General features: G+C 34.8%; 1 protein-coding gene across 1 annotated transcript; it reads right to left on the bottom strand.

The window, feature by feature from the left end:
* Positions 1-83: 83 nt before the first annotated feature.
* Positions 84-23,349, bottom strand: LOC148839392 (prepronociceptin-like). The gene is made up of 3 exons (XM_088908656.1): positions 23,264-23,349; positions 6,494-6,630; positions 84-1,854 (listed from the first exon to the last, which is right to left on the bottom strand). The coding sequence occupies exons 2-3, from the start codon at positions 6,614-6,616 to the stop codon at positions 1,270-1,272; spliced, it is 708 nt and encodes a 235-aa protein (XP_088764782.1). The 5' UTR covers positions 6,617-6,630; positions 23,264-23,349; the 3' UTR covers positions 84-1,269.
* Positions 23,350-24,441: the final 1,092 nt, after the last annotated feature.

Raw genomic sequence — 24,441 nt, 5'->3', positions numbered from 1 at the left:
GTTTTGTGGTTGAAATTTACTTTTCATAGAACTGCTTCCCTGACCAATTACTTGAGAACATACGTATCTGCAGGACAATCCATGAAAGAGTGAACTAATTTATTCTTTTGTTTCAGTTTATGTACAGTTTTTCATGAACAAAGTTAAAACTTAAAGCAGAAAAGAAAAAACAACACTCAAAAACAAGACATTGGTGATACAGAATGTTGCCTGGGCAACAACACTGTGAATGGTGATTGGTACTGTATGATGACAGCTGGCGAAGAGGTAATGTGATAATTGATGAAACCAGAGCTACTAAATCCTATGTCTTATTTTTATTGTATTTCTCAATTTTCTCTTCTCAATAAATGTAATTATAAAAACAAAACATATGCTGCACCTTCAAGAAAATGTGCCACCAGGTTTAAGTCAACCTTAAGTTCAGCTATTAGGTTCAGCTATTCAATATTTTTTAATAGCAAAGCACAATATTGCTGATATAATATGCTATATAACATATTTCCAGTAATCCAGTTCCAAAAGGAAATATGATTAAAACTTCTGACTTCTTATCAATTACAAAAATATACATACAGTTGATTGAAACATTCAACCAATTCCTACAAGATCAGAATGTATGCCTGCTGCATATAGGATACATTTCTAAATGAACACTAGAGGGTAGCATTATCAAGAAAATAACCTTTGTATGTATGAGGCCTACAGTGAGACAGCTTGTAAAAGAGTGGGAGAAGATTTATCTCGTAACCTGGCCTTTATGTACTTAGGTACACCATTAGCATTCAAATGACTGCACATTAGTTGCTGAAAAAATATGAAGTTGTCTATATATTTAGTTGTGGTAATTGCCCGGTTTTACTTCTGGAGATTGACCAAGTGAAAACACTTCCATTGAAGCTGATTCTTTTACTCACATCACCATTTCTAGATACATAAGTGGATAAACTGCACCTTTTGTGGTGTATATATGAGATATTTGACTCATTTAAGCATTTTTAAAACAGACTCCTTATACCAGCTGCTATTCAAATATGGGATTGATACAGAAAAACAAAACTAACATTTGCAGGCTGTCCTTGTTTTGCCCACCATGGGCTAACACTGTTAAATGTAACTTCTATTCTATATATACATTTTTTAAAAGTGATTTTATTTTTACTTTTGCAATTACAAAACAAAACTAGAACAACATTCCATAGGTTGTTAATTTTTTCAGTGTTTTTTTAATTATCTTTGCAGCAAAACTTTGGTTCCTAGGCCAGCGGATTAGATTTCATTCTGCTCAGTGATATCAGCCGAGATGCTGTCGTACTCGCTGGAACGTGTAGACATGCCCAGGTACTGCTTCAGAAACTCGCTAAACCTCTTCTGGTTGTTCCATTTGCGAGCTGATTTCCGAACACCGATGAAACCTCCATACCGCTTCTGTAAGGACCTGCCTGGGTCCATCAGCTTCCTGTAGCCGTATTTTCCCTTCAGGAAGCCTCCAAAGCGCTTTGTTAGGTCAATGGCACCCTCAGGTGGTGCGTACTCCTCCCCTGGCACATTATCACCCCCTAGGGGGCGCTCTTCTGACTCTTCCTCAGTGTGATATGCCCGCCGTATTTTGGAAACCCGATTCTCTTCCTCTAATTTGTTGACATCGAAGCCTCGGATAAGATCGGCAAATTGCTTAAGGGCCCCAGTGTAAAGCAGCCCCGCGTCATCCAGGTCCAAGGGAAGCTGGGCTATCTCCTCCCCTCTCTTCAGTGCATTAGCCCCCAGAGTCGAAGAGGACTTCCCTGTGGCTTTGCGGCAGATATCCCAAGTCACAGATGTTGAAACTTTATCCTCACACTCCATGATGCATACCTACAACAAGATGGGAACTGTTAGTGACACCACAGAACTCCAAGCAAGTAGTATAAATCAAAGGCTAATCATTATATAATTAAATTTTAATTAAGCTTAAATTAGAAATTTTAATACATTAATTTTAAATGATTATTTTTATACTTTAAATATAAAGTAAATTTAAAATATATTTTACATTTAAATTAAATATATTTAGGCCAGATGTAGTATGAGACAAAACCACAGTATCTGCCTCATTCAATCATTTTTATTTTTCAATTTGCTATAGTGCCCTTCACTACAGTTTGTCCCACAGCACTTATCAGACTTAGATAACAGTTAACAATTTTGTAGAGCAGCAATTAACCATGTGGGCATGACGGAGGGGGGAAAAAAAACTTCCAGTCAGAGACAATAAACTTCTGGAGAACCTAGGCCCAGTGGACGCCTACCTCTCCAGGCAATGAATGAGTGGTACATTAATCATACTAGCTCTAGATAGAATCTCTGAAAAGCTAGGGGACACTATCTCTTTATACATGCTATCAGGTCCAGTTGGGTATCTGAAAGGTTCACCACCAGGTATCCCCGTCTCCCAAAGTCTTCTATTTTTAGTAAGTTTGTGGTGTTTTTGAGGTAGAAGGTGTCAAACATGACATCTGCAATTGTGACAGACTCAAATGTTGAGACACTATATTTGTTGTGACCAAACTCACAGCACAGATAAACTACAGTGCTTTTTTGTTATTTTAACTACACGCAGAAGAGCTGAACTAGAGACCTGCCATTAATATATTAGACTGCTAGGGCTGCTCAGCACTAAGAGTGATTAAATCTAATTTGTGAAGGCCAGAATTCTGGATTTCATTTGCCTTTTTGTAAATCTTCAGACTGATGAAGACCAAGGGAAGATGTTCATTTTGAACTGTTCATTTGGAGTAGAATCCAGAAGACATTGTGCACATGAAGGAATGGATTAATTTCTGAACACTGGGCAATTTGCAATCGTAAATTGGAATTAATGTAGATGTCCCCTTACAGTTCTAACACATCTAACCCTTTCAATGAGAACAATCCAGCCTGGTTAAAGTCAATTTCTTTCAACAACATAAACTAACTTGCTTGTTATATTTACAGTAACTTACTTGCATGCTATTACATTAAACCTACTTTCATACAGTACTTTTGAACAAGTAGATTGAAGCATATCTATTCCAAAACAATGATAATGCCTGCCTTGGTTTGTGTTATTCTGTTGCAAAAATAGTTATGGCTCATGTAAAACGTACCTCTGGAAGGCTTTGCAATGCTTTGTAACTTAACAGTCTTTGGCCTTTAAATTTCTTGGCAGTATATGAAAGACATGATTTAATAAAAATGTTTGAAGGAGAGGAAAGCTGATTTATCTCTGTGAATTAATTAGCAAAGGCAAACAGGAGATACCACCTGAGGTTGTCTGACTAAGCAGGGCTTAGGGGAAAATACAATAAAAGCAAGTGTGCCCTGACTGTTCATCTTAATTCCAAAACAGTGAATACCCAAAGGAGAACCAACCACACACAAAATAACCTTCTGTGATCTGTCAGTTTCAACAAAGCGCCCATTGGCAGAACTACAGATAATGTGCAGTAGCCTAATTAAACACAGTGATAATGAAATCATTTCAGCTGCCTGAATGGGTTGATCTTTAAGTAAATTAATATGATTCCACAATGCTCAGTGGGAAAATGCAGCCCAGGACTATCCTGTCTTATGCAAACACTGACTTCTGCTTTATTGATTCCTATATTGTTCAGTGAAGTGGCAAGACCTGTAGAGCAAAACATTATTTGAAATATGAATTGAAACAAATGCAAGACAAGCTAAATGCAGAAACAAAAGATGAAATCACCTATTTGTAAGCTGGTTCATGATGATGTTTTTTTCTAATGTACCCATGTTCTGGTATTTGATTTTTAAGTTACAAAATCTTCAAAAAGCACACATAATTTTTTTTTAAAGTAAACCAATGCAGGTAAAACATTACATTATTTATTTTCATGTATAAAAGTTACTGTGTCTTGCATTGTTATTCTTACAGATGTCTTCCAGTTCTTAGTCATTTTACTGGTCTGCTTCTTATGTTTTTTAATGTTTTTTTAACTGATCACTGCAACATTACCACTAATATCACATCTTCACCATGATTTTTTTTTACCAAATGTTTTCTTGGAGCAAACCGTCTAAGTTGTCTTTCATTGGCAACTTTGATGATCTAGTTCTTGAAAGCTACATAGGCAGTATTTAAATTAAAACATACAGTAACAAACATAGTGTTTGTCCATTGTATACACATTATAATGTAGTGTCCTCGGCCTTCAAACATGTCTAGTTGTGCTGATGAAAATTGACCCTTAGCCAGTAATATGATGGGTGTATATACTGTACACTATACAAAATCCTGTAGAAAAGCTTACTTTGGACATATTATGTGCTAGTTCTACATTAGTAGTTGTAAGAGAAAACATGAAAGCAAGTAAAAATGTTTCCATTTCCAGTAATCCCAATATGAAAATATTGTTCTAGTTTAAAGTCCAGCTTTTTGTATCAGAAAATTCTAATAAGTAATTTTTTTTTCAAAATTTTGAAAATATAGATAACAGTTAGAATGTGAAAGCACCAAATGTGAAATGTCTGGTTAATTATTTAAGGAATAATTTAAAACTCTTTATTTAATCAGACAAGTCAATTGAGAACAAAACCTCATTTGCATCTGCTTATACAGAAAAATATTAACTAGAATTATTTAAATTAAATACCAGACTCAAGGGTACAAAATCAGATTCACACTCCAGATTTTCACACAATACCCTCCACTGAGGAACCCAGAGCCCTATGCACTCCATCACACTGATTCCAATGATTTTGTGAAAATCCCAGTTTTGTTTTTGCATTCTACCATACACACAAATATATTCAAAGTGTCATGAATCATTTACTAAATTAATTGCTTTCTGATCAAAATGTAAATCAGATTTCAACCCTAAAGATCCTACTGCAGGATTCTTCATTCTCTGCAAAAGCTTTTAATTTATTATCTTCAGTATTTTTAGTAGCGTATATACAATAGAATTGTAGCATTATATTGTAGATAACATTTATTCCTTATGTTTCAATAGTGTGAATGCATTTACATTAGCAGGCTATAACAATATTAACCAAATTAAACATGAATGCATTATTTTATAAATATTTAATCAAAATACAGTAATTGATTTCATTTTGAATTAAGTGCAATATGAAATCAATGTTTTTGAATAGCTAGCACAATATATAAATTGATAGCTTATATCTCTTAGTACTACAGAATATTGCCTAACTCTAGCCCGCTAAAGTTCCCCCACAACCCTTTCCTTTTCATAGTGTTGGCAGCAGCAATCATACCTGGGTCAATAGATAGGAAGCTATCCTGATTACAATATCACCTATATGTACACTTTCTCTCCAATTTGTACAACAATATGTTGTACTCATGGCACAAGAACAGATTATTGGGTGGACAGATAAGACATAAGAACTGTTTAATATTTATGATCTAAATACCCAAAGATGGGACTTAAAACTTGGGTCTCAGCGTTTGCATTTTTTTCTCTGATCTTAAAACTTCTCTTTTTACTGCTGCTTTCTTCTCAATCTATTCTACTTGGTCTAACATTTCTTTAACCATTGTGTACAACCCACCAATTCCTTCTAACCCCTGCGAACATACCAACACTCCTGATCATACATTATAAACTAGGACAGCTAACCATGTTTCTTCCCTTTGACCTCTCTTCAAATGACTCATTCTCTCATAATTCTCTCATAATTCACTCATAATCTTTGGCAAAGTACGATCAGTCCTAACAATGATGCATTCCATGGGAGAGCGAGCCTGAATCTATGTGAATAATAAATATTATTATTTATTATAACTAGTGGATAAATATAACTAGTGGAGAGACGGCTCTTAACCACAATCTAGCCAGCAGATTCCTTAAACTGAATGATTAACCTAACCAAGTTCCTCATCTATTCTAACTGGTAAACTTGAGTTCTTCCCCAGTTATAGAGAAAACACATTGACATGAAGTAGTAATACACCCTTGTGTGAATGCCTGCATTAAACTCGTATGCAAATTCCTACAAATCCATTCATCCATTTTCTAGATGCTGCACCCAATTCAGGGTTGCAGTGGAGCCAGAGCCTATCCTTGCAATCAACAGTTGCAAGGCAGGGTACACAATGGATGGGATGCCCGCTCATTGCAGACACAAACACGCACACACTTACATCAGGGCCTATTTTCCCTGAAGCCAATTAACCTACTTGTATGCGTTTGGACAGTGGGCAGAAGTCGGAGCACCCAGTGAAATTCCACAAGACATGTTGAATGTACAAACTCTACACAGAGGGCACCCCAGGTCTGGGACCCCAGAGCTTTGAGTCAGCATTATTAACCACTGCACCTCTGTACTGCACATGCCTGCATCTGTTTCTCTTTAAATCAATCTTATTGGCTCTTTCCAGATAGCTTAACTGAGATGGACCACTCAGAGTGGCAGCTCCTATATTACCGTCACATACTTCACAGACAAATTCAGAAAAACAGACACATACAAATAAAAGAGAATTTACCAGCGTGTTGAAGCTGTCTTGCTGGAAGAGGCGCTGGCTGCAGGAGAGACAATCTCTCTGGCAGTCGCAGCGTCCTGGTACACACAAGCCCAGTAGGAGAAGGGTCAGCAATGGGGTCTTCATGGCTCAGAGTGACACTGAGGGAACAAGACAGGCACATACTGTATGCAGTGAAGTATTTAGTGTTCCATTGGTTTAGTTTTAAAATTATTGCAGAAATAAAGATTAGGGTAGGTTTATAATTAGGGATTAGGTAATGCTTGAAAGAAATCATTTTACTTAGTTCCATCTGATTATAAGATGTACCAGAAGTGCATATTATAGAATAGAATGAGACAGGCCTTGTTAAGCATGTGCCAAATACACGTTCTTTGAACAGACCATTCAATCACTTTTATCAAAAGCATTTTGTATTATGCCATCAATACAGGTACTGTATATGACAGACGTTTATAAGACAACCAAACAGATGATAGTGAGGCACATTTAGTGATCTGAAGGGAGGGAAGGTTTTTTTCCAAAAACCCTAAAAGAGGTTACTGACCAATTTAATCAGAATAACATGATCCCCTGCAACTGAGAAAATGGAAGCGAATGTACAGTATGTTCCACATATCATGTCTCTTTGAATGGAACATGTTCTTCAAATCAATGCTTTTCCCATAAAAAGGGAAGGGTCTTACTTTTTTATGTGTAAAAGTATAAAATAAAGAATAAGAAAGCTGTACCCAGATACAGAATCTCTCATTTAGTTCCTCAGAAATAATCCTGGGAACTATGTACCTCCAGCAAAAACTTTTAAAAAATTGTTTTTAAAAACAAGACATTTTGTTGAAATGATTGTTATCCAATATAAGAAAATAAAAGACTGAAGAAACTGAATGTTTAAGTAAAAAAGCAGACTTGCAAGATATCACAAAATTATGCTCTAATGATACTAAAAAACAAAACATTTTAATGCAGGTTTTAATGCATAGAGTAAATTGCTAAATTTTGTTCTCGATATCAATACACCACGATCTTTCACGTGTAAGCTCAATAATTTGATTAAATCCTTATAGACAACATCATCTTGTGTTGGTCTGAATGATATGTATTATCACAAAATGTCCTTTTGTTATTGTTATTAGGGCAGTTTGGAGAAAATCTCAAACTTATCTTAGCCTTCTTGAGAGTACTGGTTTCCTCATCTATTGATGTACAAACTGATTGAGAATATAAACAGCTCCTGTAGCTGCTTTTCTGTCAAGCCAAGGAATGTAATACATTTCCTCAGTATTTTTTATTTTTTTAATGAGATTGGCATTAAGTGTGATTTTCTGAGTAGTGGTCAAAAAGTATGTGACAAGATTTCCTAAAGTAAAACATGGAAAAAGAAGATTTGGGGCTGTGTACTTGATGGATTCTTTTCTTTTCAATGTGTGTTGTTGCATTTAAATTATTTCTTTCATGTATCAAGTTTGTACTAATTTTTCTTTTAGTAAATTTAATTTAACAGAAATTTCTTAGAGACCTCATCATTTTAAAGGAGTAATTTATTTGCAAACTGAGCAAATAACAAAATGAATAATTTATATACTTTCAAGCAAAATAGCATTTGGCACCTTATGTTAGAGTCAATTTGAACTTAAAAAATCACAGGTATATTTAATGTCTGGTGTAAAACAACTGTTTTAAGCCACTGACATATACTGCAGTTTTAAAATGAAGACACGTAAAGCTGTAGTTCACTAATTAAATCACTATGAACACGTACATAAGAAGCCAAAAATTGCTGTTTCAATTAGTGCAGTTTGAAAAAATATCACTTACTGCCTTGCAAAACAACATTATTTATATATAAGTTCTTCTTGTCAAACATGTACTGTACTTTGACTAAATTCACTAAAGTTACATAATCTCTGATGTATAATCATTACTAAGTAGTTCATGCATGCCAAATGTATACAGAATTCTAGTGTTGCACAGAATAATTATATTTAACCATCTTTGTCCAATCTCCAGCAAACTACTTTCATGCATTTATTGTGTGTAAGTTCATCCTTGTCTGGGCAGAATTGAAAACTCATCAATACTACCCCATGAATGAAAATATACTGCTTTGCATTGCACTTTGTAAAAACCTATGAAGGAGTGGTGTCCCATGCAGGGTATATCCTGCCTTGCATCTGTTGCTTGCTGGAATAGGCTCCTGCTACCCTGCAATGCTGTATTTGACAAAGCAGTTAGAAGATGAGTGAATGGATTCCAATGTGCCACATTAAAAATGTGGCAGTGGCTAATAGGAGCCTTCTCATTTAGTAGCTGGTGCTAGGTTTGAGGGGGAAGGTTTAAAAGTCTTTTTCAAAACAAACCTTGTAAAGCGGATCATGTTCTTTACACCTGAAGAAGAGGTGAGCTGTATTGCCCTTGGTTCCAATAACATAAACTAGATGACACACTTAATGTAATTTTAGGTATGTATTTTAGGTAGTAAGGTTAATGTGGGTCCTGGTTAAGGTTAATGGGAATATGAGTCCTTTACATCAGCTAAATAAGGTAATATTCCATATAATTGTTTAAGAGAATTTATACTGTTCTAGCTGATAATTTTCAAAATGAATGTATACATACATGTCTGTACAAATTTCGTCCAGCAGAACTTCACTGTGTAAATCCTTTATAAAGAGATCAATCGGGTATGTTACTGAGAATTAAATTTACAGTTCTGTTGCTTTGTCAGTCAGCTAAGTTACTATTTTTATAATTTTATTAAAATTTACAAATGTAATGCCCCATAATGCTTTGTCATGTTGACAATGTGCCTAAACATGCACCTTAAATATCTTAAACGGGCATTGAAAATGTTCTGTTCTGAAATTATTTTCCAAAATAGGCAAAGATGTGTTGAATTATTGGCCCCATAAAAAAATATATTGCCAATCTATAGCTGGAATACTTTGCAAAGCTAAAATAAGCACATTCAGATGAGAAAAAAAAAAACATTGACACAATGATTGGATTCCAAAAATGAATGTACTGGTGTCTAAAATGCTGGTAAAAAGCAATGAAACTGACTGACTACCAACATGGATCAAAAAACCTCCTGCTGCCCAGACTAACAGCATATGGGCAGACACTCTTACTGTAAATAAGCAAACTTTTGAGAACAATTATACATTTTGTGCTTGGAATTACTTAAAAAGACTGGGAAATTAAAAAGAAGCAAAATGCTTGTTTTTTCACACACATAGCCTGGATTGGTAGTTGATAATGCAACCCTGTCACATGCATTTCCACCTGCATCATCTCTAAATCAAAATGAATGGTCATCCTTATTTTGTACAATTAAAGACAATATGTTACCTGTTTTCATTGAAATTCATTGTGACATCTAACATTTATGAGGTAATTGAAGGTAATTAGGAAGAGAGAAATCCTCACTCTCCATGCTTATTCTGTTCCACACCTGGTAAAGAATCTATTCTGATGATTAATGTATTATTCTTTAAATTTCACAGTATATTGTTTGCTCTTTTCTTGACAAGACAGACATTTTTGGTATCACAAAGCATTCATTATATTGTCCACCCACACACACAGTTTAGCAAGGAATTGAAGAGGTTAAGGGTGTAACATATACTGTATTTCTTCTACCTTGTTTCACAAGTTTCATTTGAAAACATTGGGGAATATTCATAAGCTGAAGACTTTATTCACATTAGAGTGATTTAAGGAAGAATGTCTAGAAAAAACACTGAAATGAAGATTGTTTAGAATTGTAAGTACTGCATTAAAAAACTCAAAGAAATCTAAAAAAATCTCAAAAAGAGATTTTCTAGTGCAACATAGATATTATTTTGAAATGTGAGTATATAAAACATTCAGAACTTGAATCCAAAAAATGAAACAGATCAATGAAATCTGAGAAAAAAGAATTTAGAAAACAAATCTATAACGACCCAGGTTTTTGTTACCAGGATCAGAACTCTAATTCATGTGAAGCTATGAATCTGGGATAGTACTGTATCAAAGCTGGTCAGCAGTGACACAACTCTGGATGTCAGTGAGCCTATTGCTATTTTGGTGGAGTAAATTATTATGGGCATGTGTAACTGGATCACTTGACAAGTAGCCACCTATGTTTTGACTTATAGCTGATAATATATTTTTTTTGCTTTCACTTCAACATTTGATTCAAACTAGAAAATGAGCCAAACATCTACAGGAAAATGCTGAAATGTCTCCTTTTATTGTTATTGGTTATTGTCATTTGGGTTGATGATTGAATCCAGGTGAAGTATCTTCAATAATCACATCTTCCAAAATATTTTTAAGAGGTCTTCAGAAGCAGAATTTTATTGGATGCTAAGCAAGAGTTCTATTATCATAAACAAGAATTTAAATTTCTAATTCAGTAACTCCAATTAAGAAGTGTCACTTCTTCAAGGTTATCGTACCTTCATACTGTGTAATTGCCTTCATGATCCTAAACTGAATCTGCTTGTTCAAACTGTAGTGTGAAAATCCTTAGTTCTCATTTATAACAAGTGGTCACAGTTCTCCCCTTGACCAGGTGTTCCATTTTCCTCCCACCTTCTAGAGGTATGTGGCTTAGGTTTGATGGGCACTCTACATTGTCCCCATTAGTGGACTGAATACATCATGGTATGCTATCTCTTTGTCACAGGAAGCATATACAGTACATAAAGAACGAAAGTAGAATATGATAAATTAACTAAATAAACATAGATGCATGCTGATTTATGAACTATATCTGATAATATGAAAACACCTGTAAAAGAGGTTTAAAATATAGACTTTTCATATTTATAGGATCATAGTGCCAAGAGGGTATCTAGTTTTGAATATGAGTTTAGATTTGAAGACCAAACACATTGTATTGGAGATTACATAACCTGAGCAGATTTGACAGTAAATTAATAAAGAACATTCTGGCAGACACAGTTGACGGAGAGACAGCAATGACAGCAGACTTACCACTAGTGGCCACCAAATTAAGATGACATTTGCCACTAGAGGTTGTTCAATTATTGGTGCATTTGTGTATAAAAATGACTTTCATGGTGATAGGGGTTGTTGGCAAGCAGTCAAGGGTGTTTGTTCATAGTTTTAGTTAATGAGGTAGAGAGAAGGTTGGTTTCTTAATAAACACTTGGTTTATACCTGTTGTAGAATGAAGTGAGTGTTTTGAGTAACTATTAGAAAAGTTACCTTAAGTAACGCTCTGTGTAAGTCTAAGAAATAAATTAGGCTAATTATTTAATTGACTTCTGGGGTTGAAATAAAACCAGAAGGGTCTCCAGGACATAAGTCTGACATCCCTACTCTGTAGATAAGCACACAGTTTTTTATATTTACTGTATCTGCAGAGCCACTTGATCTCAAAGTGGAGTCTGGAAGAAAAATTGTCTTATATAAACCACCTTATCATGCCAAGAAATTTCAAGGAAAATTACTGTGTAAATATGATAAATAACATCCTTAAGCCTGAAAAATCTCTGAAGAAAAAAAATCAATTTTGAAAATAAGGGCTGTTTCACAGAGTTCTGTGTTCTGAAATGTAATCTGAAGTATTAGAATTGATTCCAGACACATCAGATCCGACATCAAATTATTGATTTAATGGGGCTGTCAAGATGTTCAGGACCTATTTTCATATCATATCAACAACACAGACAGCCAGCTGGCCAAGAGACAAGAAATCTCTTAGCTCTTTTCAGTCTAATAGCATTTCTTCCACAACAGTAACCAAGGTATTGAAGAGAAGGCAGCAGCAATTCTAACTTTTGTAGACTGCCAATTATCACTTGAACAAAGAGGTATCCCAGTCCAAAACAGGCTGATGAAGGTCTGTGCTTTTATGTTTAAATCTACATTTGGTTTTCAGAACAAATCAGTCATAATCCAAAAAGAGTGTTTCAGAAATTCTGAAATACAGAAAGTTTAAATCATTCAGTACTCTCATGTAGAATAAAATACCCTCCATACTGTATCAATTTTTCAAATCAAAGTGATTCTGTCGTGTCATTTGCTGAGTGTGATTGTTTAGTATGGAAACATGAATACAATAAATTTGTGGAGATTAAGGAGTCACATGTAACAGGAATCAGTTTAATTCTGTGGCTGTTATTTCATTGTATTATATTGGATAGTGTCATGTTTTTAATTTTATAGTATGTACTCATATTTTTTCTTGTGGTTATTATTATTGTTGGTTTTGTGGTTATATATTTTTTTATTAGCATGATTTTTTTCCTAGTGTTTTTGTCATTAGGGAAGGGGGATATCACAGGTTTGACAGAGAGTGTGACAGAGGTTTGTAAGTGTTTGGTTTGACAAGGGAAAGGGATTTTCTCTTTACCACTGGTGAGATACTTCCAATATCTTGGTATGGAGGTTTACGTTTCTTTACATTCCATCAGAGTAAACAAGCTAAGAACAATTGTAAAGAGTTAAACGGACTTGAACAAATGAACTAACTTTATAATTATTTGAGTTCATGTGTCCAATATAAAAATGAATGTGCCTTTATTTTTTAAAAGTGTTTGTCACGAACAGTTCTTTCCGGGCCCTATGCAGACGACACGATCCGGTTGGTGAGGACACAGTAGGGAGAAAATCATGCAGGAGAAGGGTATGGAGACAAGGGGCGTGTCTAAGGAGTGCAGGTGTCCAGGGGAAGTGAGTCCGGGGCAAACAATCCATATAGAAAATCCAAATGGGTAATCAAAGACAGAGGCAAAAGTCCATGGCCAGGCGATCCATCTGGGGGGATAAGGAACAGGAACCGGGTCGGAACCGGCGGGGGGAATCAGGAACAGAAAGTTAAAACCATAATGGAGCCAGATGCAGCAGGACCCCGGGCTCTCACGAAGCGGAATTCAATGAGGAACCTCGGGTGACGTCTACGTCTGGCTTTTAAGGTGGAACTAAAGAGGGGCTGGAATAAGGAACAGGTGTGGAGAATGAGGTAGAACAAGGAAGGGCTGGAGCGCCCTTAAGAGGAGGAGTAGTGATCGTGACAGTGTTATCTCTATTGTTCCTCTCCCTCCATCTTAAATGTATCGGGACAGTGCATAGTAGAATTTAATTTCCTTTGTTTGGAAGACATTATATGCCTGGTTTAATCATACAATCTTTTATTTTAGAATCCACTGATAGAAACAGTGGCCTCTTCATACTGTATACTGTATATTTAAATTATAAATATATATCAATTATATATATTAATTTATACCAGTTTCCCATTATACAGTATGCTGTGTGTTCTTTAAAATACAGCTTCTTTCTTTTACATTATTATTTCTATGACTACCACTCCATGAACTGGCATTGTTGAAACTTCTGTAAAAAGTAAAATAACGCAGGCGTCTGTGTAAAGATTGTCCCAAGGGTACATACTGTATGCACCACATTTTGTAGTGCAATTTGCAATGTTCCACTACATGAATTTAATAGATGAAGAGAACTGTGCAAAGATTACATCCCAAGAGTAGTGTAACAGTATTGACAAAAACGTATTGTCAAGGAACAAACCAAAACAGCTGGTATAATTAAAAAAGAACCAAAAATAGACAATATACCCTCAACCTTAAATAAAATGAAGGTCTCACACTAGCATTTTTTTTTGCTTAACGTTTTCAACCCAAAGGAAAAAGTTTGGTTTGATAAATTTCAAAAAACTGTTTTGTGGACAGTTCATCATTTTTTATGATGTTATGATGATATCTGATATTATTAATACAATTATATTTAATAATGACAGAGAAGATGAAATGCATAATTTCTGCGCTTTTTATACATGCCAAGCAAGTTACTGCGAAGCAGCTACTGTAGCTAGCACAAAGTCATTAGAATATTGTTCTGTCAGTTTGGTTATTACCAAACTGTATTTTCCATCTAAAAATCAGATGTCTCCTAATTTCTTTCTTTGTGGTTACATGTATGTAAAGTAGTGGTTAATGATACAATTCATATGTATATATTTAGCATTAAAAAGTAGAAATCCATCTAAATGTGACAAGAGATAAAATTGTTGTCTTTCCCAGAGCTGTAAATATGAAACTTCTACACCTGTAACTATGTACTGTATATTTCATACGCAAAATTTACACAGGACTAGGATACAAATAAGTGCGAAAAAGATTTGGAAGTCATAATTTTCTTAATTGTCATTCACTGCCGTTACTTATTACTCAATTGATTTAATAATACATATAAAACCACTGTCAATATAAATAAGTCCCTTTTACTGTATATGTGAATCTGATCTGCAAATGCCTACAATAAAAACCATACTGTTTTCCATAATTCCTTGAATCAGAGAAAATGTTAGTGTATCTTGCTTTTAAACTGTCAGCCCACACATACCTGAGATTACTGATCATTTTTGAGAGTATCATTTTTGATTGCAGGCAATAGTGTTCATATTTCTTGTGGAATTGGAGAAAACATTCTAAATTTTAGAAAAGCCTTAAGCAATTTTAGAGTACTTATTTGTCTACAACTACAGCAGAGTACAACAGAATTGTCCAGCCTGGTTTGCACCTTTTATTTGAGTATAACTACATGTTGTACTTTAACACGACTTATTTCACAAAGCTTTTTATAAATTGCTCTGATGGGATTGCTCCAAGTATTTGAAACATACTAATATATTTAGTATATTAAGTATATCTGAATAGAGAGAAATAGAGAGTATAGATCTCTGTTTACTGTTTTAGTCACTGTTTCATTGAAAAATAAGTCTCAGATTATGAAAATGTGTTTTAGATATTAGCAATGTGAAATCTCCTGATAAAGAAAAATATTTTAATTTTGTGGCAACAAATTTAGAAGTCATTTATAAATATTGAATACATCTTCCTAATTTGTGGTTGCAAAAAATTGTCAGAAATCTTAAAATTTCTGATTGGTCCTTATCTATAAGAAAACAAGTAAGAGCACAGGAAAATGTCTTCTGCCACTCTTTTACATAACAAGGAATAAGGAAAAGGCTGGCTTCAAAACTGACAGATCATTGGAAATGGACTACTGTAACTACCCTTCTGAGAGCTTACAAGAGCCAATGTGAATTAAAAGGTTTTGTTTTTTTTTTAAATTGCATTGCTATTATTTCTACAGTTCTTTAATGTACCATGAAGTATACCACAGTATACCTTCATAAAGGCAGATTCTCATGTTAAACAGTGGAATATTTATTTCCAACAGGAAGAAATGAGAAGTGGCTGTAATGCCATTCCAGGACTGCAAAGCTAACTTTTTAGTGCTTTATTAGTAGGTCCCAACTAAAACGATTTATGAACATTTGCTCTTTTATTAATACTTCAATAAAAACAGATAATTTAATTAATAGCATCTTTAGAAATGATTTAAATCTTCTAATTTCACTCTACTGGAAAATCAATGTAGATGTCTAATGATTTTGCATGGCATTCATTACAGTTACACTATTATATTTTGACTCATGTTGTCATTTATAAGTAAACCAGGCTTGAAATGAAGGAATCAGAGATGTTAAATATCTCAAATTAAATATACACTGTATATATATTAAGCTGTTTTGATTTTTACCTTGCTAATGCCGAGTTTCAGTGCTAAATGGACAGTATTTTCTTGTAATGCAAAAATAATTCAAGCTGTTAGAGGACAGACAAAATATACAGTTTGTCTTCTAATCAGTGATGTGAATAAGAATGTTCCTTTTAGACTGGAATCCAGTTACTTTTTGTAGGCAGTCCAAAAATAGTGCATGTTGCAAGCAAAAATGTAATACCTGAAAAAAAGCCTAAGGACAAATCTGAAATTAAATTTACTGTAGGTCTTCCTCTAAAATAGTTTATGTTTGATTCTGACAAAACATAATTCAAATAAATTTATTTTAATCTCACCTGGAAAATGAGGACAAATTAATTTCTCCCCTTGTCAGTGAAAGATAAGTTTTATTTTTACTCTATGCTTCTATGCTTAATTAGACCAGGTTAACAATCATAACTGATCAGTATTAATGTTTGTATTAATCTGCACTTTAGTTTGTCCTGCTGCTCTGTTGTTTGAATTCTTGGCAACACCTTGCTTACATATAGGGCATAGGTTTTTCAGTCTATCTCTGCATTTATCACCTGTTGTTACATGTTGTCTCAAAACGTACTGATTAGTAAAAAAACTAATTTTTATCATAGGTGGTCAGGTGTCATTATTTTGAGCTGTTGGTGTGGTAATTTTGGCAACACATCTTTTGTAATGACGGCCTGTATTTTCATATACTGTACAGTTAAGTATCTACATTGAATTATTTCATTTAACATGAAGCAGAATTATTGTTTAAACCAAAAATTCCAAGTAATATATTGTTTGTCAAGTGAAACAGTTTAGATGGTCTTTTAAAAAAATATTGTTCTACTCTAAGAAAGGTTAAATACATAGTATATATATCTACAGGAAAACCAATCACTATTAATGGCTAAAATCTCATTCCATATTAGGTATCAAATCATGAAGTCCTCTATGAAATGCCTTCACCATGTTCAGCTACAAAGACTACAGGCAGCACTTCTGGATAAAAAGAATATAAAAACAAGAGTCCAAAGTTATATTTTTTTCAATAAATAATGTGCTTCATGTAAACTGTGCAGTAATTAGGAAAGTTTAATACACTTCCATGACAATACTATGAAGAGCATTTCATTTAGAAATACCAAAACCCCCACTCATTTCAACACCGTTACTGAGGATAGGGTTAGGGAACCATGAATTAGCTACCCACTAATGTAATTGAAGCGCATACCATCATTTCTTTTAAGAAACAGTTGGAATAGATCAATTGCTCAGATCTCTCAGATCATTTAGCTACTAGTAATCAAAGAAGCCAGTGGGCAAGGTGATCTCTTCTTACTTGTAAACTTCATGTTCAGTTCTTTGTGTGTCCTTCTCAAAAATCTTTTCCACACTAAAACAAATCATTACTGTTATATGCTTTCCTAAATGTGGTCAGGTATAGAAATGGATATACATAATACTAAATTGAAGTTTGCCAATCAATTTGGTTTATGGAAGAGTTTTTATTAGACATTAATTTTCCTATGTGCATTGTTTACTGCTAGATTTGCTTCTAACTTCTTATACTCCATTTGCTGCTGTATATTGTGAAATTGTACTGAAATGGTGAAAAAATTGTTTCACAACTACTCTGTAAAATATTTCATAAACTGGACACAGTTATATTAGCACACAGTTATGTTATGTTAGCAGTTTTAAAAAAATGAATAAAGTCTCTCTAGGCAGAGAAAAGTAAAAAGCATGAGTAATGGAAAATTAAGTGTGACGCCTGTTAGTTTATGTAATCATATGGAAATTGACATACTGATTAAGGCACTTTAGTCACAACCGTGAGCCTCTTTTTCTCATGCCTTTGCTTTTATTAACTTTAAATGGCTTAAAAACAACCTTGAAGTTCTAAATGATTTTTCTTAGCTGAGTGCTTCTATCTAATCATTAAAAGACCATGCAGTCTGAAATCTAATACTTGCTATGAGTCTTTAAGGCAGCAGTGAGCTAAAGAAAACTAAAGCAAACATTTAGAAAACAGCTTCATTTTATACTGTTTTCACCATTGCAGGAAAAAGAGGACTTCTTACAACAGTATTTGAGTGGTGTTGTTTGAACAATGAAAAGGCAAGTTGTTCTAAAATTCAACATTTACTGTTTAATGAGATAAACGTGATAAAAATACTGTATATTATAAAACAAAAGGTTGTTGCAGTTGAGAAAAGTAATGTACCCAGATGGTTTGTGTATTGTCACTTTGAACTCATACAGTATAGGCTTGTACTGCATATTTTTGTTCTAGAAAAAACATATGTAACTTTGACAAATTTCTTTTTGGCCTCCATCAATAAAATATGTAACTTCATTTATGTTTGAATAAACTGCAAATCAAAACCTGATTTCCTGACTCTAAAAAAAAATCTGCTTTCTAACATATTTACATTTTTTCAGTTTGCAAAAGGGACCATTAATAACCTGGTTTTCCTTCAAGGTCTTCAATACCATCACTGACCAGTACTGGTCCAACCTTTCTTAGCATCAGAGTTCAAAAAGCACACACATTTGGACATTCTCTGTTCTGTGAACGTTTGGACTTTCACTGTTCTGTGTTGTGCTACAGTATACTGTATTCTCCTCACCCTGCTTCTCTTCTGTATTCTCTGCTGTTTGAAATACCTTAACCAAGCAAGGACCCTGAAGGAAGCCAGCCACAAAGTATGCAATCTTAATATTAAAGATTATTTTTGTATCTTATTTCTGCTATGAAAAAAAGTTGTAACTGTACATGTAGGATGGGAAATGCAGGAATCATACCAGAAATGTAAATTTATTTCACAGTGAAAGACTAAATGAACAACCTAATCCAAAGCAAATTCAATTAAACCTACCAGAAAAGCAGGAAAGCTGAGACTGTGTGATTTTAAAAGGACAAAAATATTAAATCATATTAAGTCTCTTACAATAGACATTGAAGCAAAATATGGTTATGACATGAACAGTTTCTTACTGTAGTATGTAATGTAAATGAGGAACTCATATGAAATCTGGTACACGTACTTCACTTACAGAACAATGCACAATAGACTGGGATGGTCATTAGTTGTTATCGGATGAAGATAATTTTTTTGTCAGATGCATGATAACACAGAAGAACACAGAATATTTTTCAGCAAACCCTTCAGTTTGGTTTAATCCAGTGAAAAATGCGCATAGTTGTGGCCACCACTGGAAGCCTCACAAGCTGTATGTCTCATCGCACTAGTTTGCTCTCTGTCCTGGCTAAGTGCTTTTCACTGGTCCCTGCACCCTATATGATACATGCCAACCCAAGTCAAGTGAGCTGGGCATCCATAGCACAACTGTCACACTCGCAAGAAAGCCATTGTTAGGTGAACTTCATAGGAATTAATGTGTTGTCCTGCTGGAAAGCTGTTACATGAGCCTGCAGGAGAGGCAGCAAATGAGCTCCAAAGACTTGATCAAGATAGCGCTGTGCAGCCAGGTTGAGATCTATTATTATTGGCGAGCTGGCTGCATAGCAACACTGGACACTCCCTCCCAGACCTCAAACAGTTGGACCCTGCTGATATGGGCAAGGTGTTATGAATCATGGTCTCCCAGATCATGAACTACCATTGATGGACTGTGTTTGACTATGACATCTAGCCAGGTTAGGAAGTACTACTGTAGCTGTAAACACCCCACATGGTCAGCAACAGTGAGCTAAGTTAATCCAGCCTTCAACATATAGACGCCACAAGATATTATTCTGATAATAAGCGGGGCATATTGATTCCTTACTGTGTTTTTCCTTCTTGTTTTACACGGGATTTAACATTCATAAGGTTAAATCACTTTATAACATCACTTTATTAACCCTTTCTTGCATTAGGAATTGTCTTTTCGCATACCCCAGCTTGCTCTCCATGAGACACACAGACAGGGAGAGAGCCTGGGGTCAGAGCGCAGGGTCTGCCATTGTACGGCGCCCCAGGAGCAGTTGGGGTTAAGGGCTCACTAATGACGTGATTTACGTCAAAGTCTCTGATGATTAGTCAGAATATCAAAGACACCAAAAATTAATCTATATCCAAATATAGTAAACTTATTTTTATAAAATACATACACTTGTTATGTTATATATGATTTGTTATATGATTATAGTCATCAGTTTCATGAGGTTGCACACCCCTTATAGACATACTGTAGTGATAAGGAAATGCTTTGGATGTTCAGATCCTTTTTATATATTTTTGCATTTTGTGTAACTCAGACTTTCAATGGTTCAGCACATCTCTCCAGTACGCCACAATAGAAATGTACAGTATACAACATGCGTGCATCTTCAGATGTGCACTGTGACCATCCAGTTCTATGTCATACCGAAGTCTCTCAAACAGCACCACAAAATAAATCAATGGAAAGTACGTGTACATATTGGGACTTATTTTAAAATCCTGCAAATGTTTTCCATTATGCCCTGATTCCTTTATTTGGTGGAAATTAGAATATAGTCACTCCATCTTCTTTTATTTTTCCTTAGTCACTGACACAGCACATACTATTCCTGACTAAAGTGTTAAAGGACACCCTTTCCTCTCCCTTTTCTTTTCTATTTAGTGCTTACAAAGTCGAAGATTTAGATTAATCTCTGTTTCACTAGAGACACCTTAACAAAAAGAATAATTTCAAGGAAATCAATAACCCTGATTGTGACGTGCAGGAGAGAATTTCATACTACCCAGTAGCATGAGATAAACATAACATGTTGAAAGATCATAATATGGTATTAGATGCATTATTTTTAAATATACCAAATTACCTCTTTATTGATGAATTACCAGACACCTGTATAGATAGAGGCTTATAGAAGCTAGGCAAGCTTTGTGTCACAAATTACTTGCTCCAGAGGCTTTTACAATATGACTTTGGTTTTAACTTTCATCCAAAGGAACAATACATAATGATCCTAAGTACATGTAACTTCATGTATAGTACTTTATCAAGTAACAAGTAACTTGAAATATCTCATAACCAGACCCTTAATCTTAATTACTTAACTAGCAAACCCTTGTCATTATCCCATTTTGGGTTCCAGTGCAAAGAGACCATTAGGTTTATTTTTAAATTTTAAGTTAAGTGTCTTTTCTGAGTTGTGCATGAGACAGTATAATCTCAACATTGAAGCTTGCGAAAATTTTGCAGAATTAGGAAGTTTCTGTGAACATTTACTATAAGACATCTCATTAATGAACCACTTATTTATGTTTAGTGTGGTTTGTGCTCATTTCTAAAAAAAGAAATCAGCATGATGACTATAACCAGTTACTTTTGGGTGTTCTGGCGATGGAAGCATGATGACACCTTGTGTCAACTGTCCATCATCAGGCAGAGACTCTCCGAAAAGCTGTTTGTTAATGAAGGACAATTGCTATAAAAATCAATGTGCTAGACTGAAAAAGCAATGTGAGATTCTCATGTGGTGATCGGGCTCAGTAGGATTTTAAAGCATGAAACATTGTGCACAAAGTCAGATATTAATCTCCCTGCCCCAGTCGCCTGCTTTATCTTGGCACAGACTGTTTCTTTGAAAAGAGCACACAACAGTGTTCCCCTTCCCTGCGGCCAGTGCCTTTCATTACTGGAGATTGTTAATGGTGTCAGAAGTCTATGAAGATAATCTGTGATGGCAGAATAAATCCACAGAAAAAAATAATAGCAAAAGCCAGACACCTATTTATCTTATTTACTACCTTTCTTGACAAGTCCCTATTTTTCAAAGGTGCAATTATCATCAATATATAACCAATAAAATATATGCAGACAGTAAAAAATTCTAAGTAGCTTGGAATTATGTGTACTACCTTGAGTTTTCTCCATGTGGAAAAAGCTGTAGTATTTCCAAATCAGATTATATGTTAACAAAAAAATGATGTGGGGGGTCCTCACAGAAACAGACACAAAGCATGTAAGATAATGTTATATACTGTATAGAGCTCAGAAATTCATCAATGAAAATGTAGTTCATACATTTTCTTTGTCAAATTAACCCCGAGACAAAAAAAAAAGACTTTTTTAGATGGAATACACCAGAATTATGTTTTAAATTAGGAAAAGGAGCATATTAAAAAAGGTTTGTAAAGACTTCCATATGGCATTTGAGATTTCTGTTCTTCATGCTAATTTGCATTAATCCATTTTGCAAACCAAAAATAATTGTAATATGATGATGGTAATCATGCTTCTTACAATAGTCTCTTAAATGTGACAGGTTGTGATAGGCTGAATATTTCCATCTCCATGACTGAAGTTCTAAAAGTTAAAAACTTCAATTATTTTAGATGGATTCAACTTTATTTAATATATACAGTACAATATACTGTATATGCTGGAAAATGTTAAAAAGTTTAATACTTATCTGTTGGACTTTCAATGCCTCTCAGTGCATAAATTGCCTCTCAGAAGTTAAATTTAAGGATATACAGTATAGCCCCCTTTTGTCTATGAAATGCAAAAGAATATTAGCAGATATCAAAGATATTAAATTAATTAAGTGCAGGAGAGAAAATCGTTTTGTGATTTTTTTTAAAAAGATTTTTTTTAAAGAATGTGTAAATCATTTAAAAGTTACCGAGTAATGAAAATGAACTAATTGAAGAATGCAGAGTACAGTCATTTTAATTTCCAAATTGTGATTATATAAAAAATAAAAAGAATAAGAGTTGCAAAGACACTACATTTTGAAGAAACTAACATTTTGGACAACATAAACTTTTAACTTGACTGTTTCAAAGAACGTGAACTAAGCCATGCAGATTTTTTTAAAATTTAACAACAGAAAACAAATTACATAAGGAATAAATGAAACATTAAGAAATTATATGAACAAGTGACCTGTAAAACCTACAGTCCAAGACAGGGAATGGCAAGACAATAGAAAAAGAACACAAACATGAAAAAAATCTATTTATGATCTAGGAAAAATGCAAAGAAACAAAAATCCACAAAATCATAAAATCATGCCCCTTTGAGAATGAGAGACAAAAATGTTTGAATGGAAGACAAGAAAACTTCCACAGACTGAAAAGCACAGAGAGCAAGAGATCACTTCCAGGGGAAAATAAGAGAACCTGTCTCTTCAAAAGCAATTGATGCTAGCCCTCACCCCCAATCTGAAACAATCCCCAGAGCTGAAGCTGATGAAAATCTGCCAATCCCTACCTCTCTGTGTTGAAATCTGATGAGTCCTTTGCTTTGGGAATCAGGATGTTGCAGTACTGTCCTGTCTTCTGCTCCTGAAGTAACTGGAGTGCTCCTGTCATGCTGCTCTCTTATATTGACACACCCCTCCCCTTAGTCCATCCTCTCTCATAGACTCCCTCCCTCCTGCTCTCTTAGAGAAAGAGACAGCTTCCTGCGCAGGAGGCAAGAGAGACAGACAGATGGACACATTAAGTGACTCAAAGACAGCATACTACCAACCTGCGTCACTTGCCTCTCATTTCTGGGAATGGACGAGGTGCAAAAAAATAAAATAAATTCCCAGCATTGCCGCACCCATCCCCCATCTCTGTAACAGTCATTGTGGGTCTCTGTGTTTCTCTCAACACTAAAGTCAAAACCTACTCTCCTGCATAGTTGTCTTTTTTAAAAGGATCATGTCTTATGGGTAACTGGGCTCTTCCGTTCGGTAAAGAAGGTTTGGGGGACTCCTCCAGTCTCAACTGCAATTCCTTTAAAACATTCTGTGCAGATGATGCAGAAGGACTTAATTATCAAATATACTTTGTATTTGTTGCAGGTATCTAATTCGGAAATAATAACATTTAAATCTTGAAATTACCTCACAATCTTTTGGGTTCATTTTAATTATTTCTGCCTCAATATGTATTTATTCATTTGCTGAGCTCATGTTAATTAGAGACACAGATGTGGTTTCTTCAGCATCATTCCTAACTTTAGCAAAGAATGAGAAATTAAACTAGGGGCTGAATATTAATGTATTTATATGCTTAGAAAACATTCAATAGCAACACTTGTGCAATCTGCTATACATACCAGTACACAGAACCTGCTCATCTCCAGCGTCAGTGTATCCCAGATTTGCCAGACTGATTTCACAGCACTGGGATCCTGAAGTACTAAATACAGTACATGGATTTTGCATCCTAATGTCCATGTGGATGTCCTCCAGGTGCTCCAGTTTCCTCCCACAGTCCAGAGACATACTAGCATTTTAGTTGGTTTCTGGGAAAGCTGGGCCTAGGTACTGTATGTATGTGTCTGCCCTGAAATGGACTGGCATTCTGTCCAGTGGTGTATCCTGTCTTGTGCCCATTGCTTGCTGAGATAGATAAGAGATCTTATGAGATCACTTTATTGGCCATATACAATTTCTT

Source organism: Atractosteus spatula, chromosome 2, assembly GCF_055471065.1.
Source record: "Atractosteus spatula isolate fAtrSpa1 chromosome 2, fAtrSpa1.hap1, whole genome shotgun sequence".
NCBI classification, from domain to species: domain Eukaryota; kingdom Metazoa; phylum Chordata; class Actinopteri; order Semionotiformes; family Lepisosteidae; genus Atractosteus; species Atractosteus spatula.
This window is presented reverse-complemented; position numbering and strand designations above follow the sequence as displayed.

Excerpts from the sequence above, each read along its gene's own strand:
- LOC148839392 (XM_088908656.1), bottom strand. The coding sequence starts at position 6,616 with ATGAAGACCCCATTGCTGACCCTTCTCCTACTGGGCTTGTGTGTACCA. Across the intron at positions 1,855-6,493 it reads AAGACAGCTTCAACACGCTG|GTATGCATCATGGAGTGTGA; the intron begins GTAAATTCTCTT and ends ATCTTGTTGTAG.